Source organism: Lactuca saligna, chromosome 4 (genome assembly GCF_052625555.1).
Source record: "Lactuca saligna cultivar CGN05327 chromosome 4, ASM5262555v1, whole genome shotgun sequence".
NCBI lineage: Eukaryota > Viridiplantae > Streptophyta > Magnoliopsida > Asterales > Asteraceae > Lactuca > Lactuca saligna.
The window spans coordinates 117,111,094-117,113,429 of NC_136420.1; the positions used below are offsets into that span (position 1 = coordinate 117,111,094).

General features: G+C 33.3%; 1 protein-coding gene across 1 annotated transcript; it reads left to right on the top strand.

The window, feature by feature from the left end:
- Nucleotides 1–1,084: 1,084 nt before the first annotated feature.
- Nucleotides 1,085–1,701, top strand: LOC145040074 (serine--tRNA ligase-like). The gene is made up of 3 exons (XM_078988058.1): nt 1,085–1,217; nt 1,325–1,395; nt 1,513–1,701. Exons 1-3 carry the CDS (start codon nt 1,085–1,087, stop codon nt 1,699–1,701), a joined length of 393 nt encoding a protein of 130 aa, XP_078844184.1.
- The last annotated feature ends 635 nt before the right edge of the window (nt 1,702–2,336 follow it).

The window sequence follows — 2,336 nt, forward strand, 5'->3', positions numbered from 1 at the left end:
CATTAACGGAATTTTAATCTTTTGAGTGGAAACTAAAAGGAATCTCCTAAATTAATTGAACCCTAAACCACATGTACTAGAAGGGTATTGCTTCCAAACTGTTGTAAATTAACTACCATTAATTGGAAACTAAAAGAATCAGATTTCAATAAACTAAAAAGAAAAAAAAAGTATAATATAATTACCTGAAAATATCAATAACATTCATTTCAACTAGGAAAGGATTTAAGGATGGTCAGGAGTGAATTAATGGAGTTAGATACATGCTTCTTTGAATTAATGAATGAGGTGACCCCATGTCAAGAAGGTAATAATGTTGTTATATTTATTATTTTAGTCCGATTTCCCCCTATCCCTGCCCTTGGATGAAGTGGTGTCACTGCCCCACTATGGATTCTAGAGCTAGGACCTGGACTTGTCATTTTAGGACTTGGAAGTGGAGAACACTCTGGGCTACCTCTACTTGGTTGCCAAAACAACCCTGCCATGTCACCTACCGTTGAATTATGACCCAAGTTTTGACCCGAACTAGGGCTAGAACAGTGACCCGATCCAGATCCAAGAAAAGGGAAATCTGGATTAGGTTTTCAGGTGTAAAAAGCTGAATTTATAACTTGATCTATTCCAAATACACGTAAAGGGCTTCTAGAAGGACTTGATATGGAAAAATCCGGAGCACTGAAGAACGCACCATGAGAGGGGACCTGAAGATTTAGGACATGACTTCTTAAAGGCTTTTTTAAACCATGCATGCACCACAATGTCAAAAGAAAATTAAATGAATTGGCTATTTTGTCAATTCAATAATATTTAGTAAAAGAAATTTATTAAAGAATTTACATCTAAAATGATTAGAAAAAATTTGCTTAATGTCCTAAATATATTCACAAAAAACAAAAATATAATACGTTTTTTTTTTAACTCTGCAGTTTATAAACTTTTTAGTTTATTATTGTTGGACTAGGATGTATCTTTGGTGTTTGATTTGATCTGTGGGTTTGGTCTTTGGTGCACATATCTAATTTTTTTAAAACTCTTTAACCATGTCATCATCATACCAGAATGAAAGAAAGAAGGAGAAAGCATGTTGGACATAAATCTATTTAGGGAGGAAAAGGGCAACAACCCGGAAATTATACGCAAATCTCAACGTCAACGGTTTGCAGATGTAGAGATTGTTGATGAAATTATTCATCTTGACAAGAAGTTGCGAAAACGTAAGCTTCATTTTGATTAATCTTTGTGTTTGTAACTTTATATTACATAACACAGGAAGCAGGATTTACAATGTATGCACAACTAGTTTTAATATTTTGATTTGCAGGTCAATATAAGCATGAACAACTACTCAAAGTCTTTAACAATATCAACAAAGAAGTGGCTAAACTTAGCATTGTAAGTCTTTTTTTTTTCACATGGTCACATGTTATATATTGAAAATCTTGCCTTCCATTAGCATAACAAACTTATAGCATATATAACACCAAATTCCAAAATTTGTTTCTTTTGAAGGCCGGGGAAGATGAAAGTTCCAAAATTAAAAATACAGAGGAAATTAAGGACTCAATTGCAAAGAAAGGTGCTAAGGTTCAGGAGACCCCTGCAACATTATATTCAAAACTGAGCATGGTTGGGAATCTTGTGCATGATTCAGTTCCTGTTAGCAATGACAAGGTGGACATTATTTGTTTCTTTAAATAGATTAGTAGCTCATAATTAACATTCATCATCTCTTATTTACTAATGATAAATTTAGACAAATAATGTTGTTGTCCGGACATGGGGAGAGAAAAGAACTGAGCCAAAACTAAAAGAATCATGTCGAGCTTATCGAACTTCTTGGAATTGTTGATCTAGAAAATGGTATTATTAATTATATTACAGTTTATTTGATTGCAGAAATTGCAGGTCTACTGCCTCTTTATTTATTTATTTATTTATGTTCAGGTGCTAAGATAGCTGGCAAGGGTGGTTTTTGTTTATTAGGCGATCGTTTGCATTTATATCTAGCTCTTGTAAAGTTTGGTCTTGATTTTATAGAGGAGATGTGAGTATCAAAAAGATGATCATGTGGTTTTGGTACATCTCTTTTAGTCACAGGCAACTGGTCCTTAACAATCATACTTCATAAACAAAAAGAGAAACATACAATGAATCAGTCATATACAAGATTTAATGCATTCTTTTTTTTTTTTTAATTTCAAAATTTATAAATATGCTTACTTGGAAGGGCTACATGCGGTTGTTTGGCTCCCGATATCATAATCAGATGCCAAGGGGCTAAGCTGGCTTGAATCAGGTGGATCATCACTATTACTATAAAATTCACTAAAGAC

Bases quoted from the DNA above. Each gene is read 5' to 3' on its own strand.
- LOC145040074 (XM_078988058.1), top strand. From the start codon at position 1,085: ATGTTGGACATAAATCTATTTAGGGAGGAAAAGGGCAACAACCCGGAA. The intron at 1,218-1,324 runs GTAAGCTTCATT...TTTGATTTGCAG, and splicing joins TGACAAGAAGTTGCGAAAAC to GTCAATATAAGCATGAACAA. The intron at 1,396-1,512 runs GTAAGTCTTTTT...TTTCTTTTGAAG, and splicing joins AAGTGGCTAAACTTAGCATT to GCCGGGGAAGATGAAAGTTC.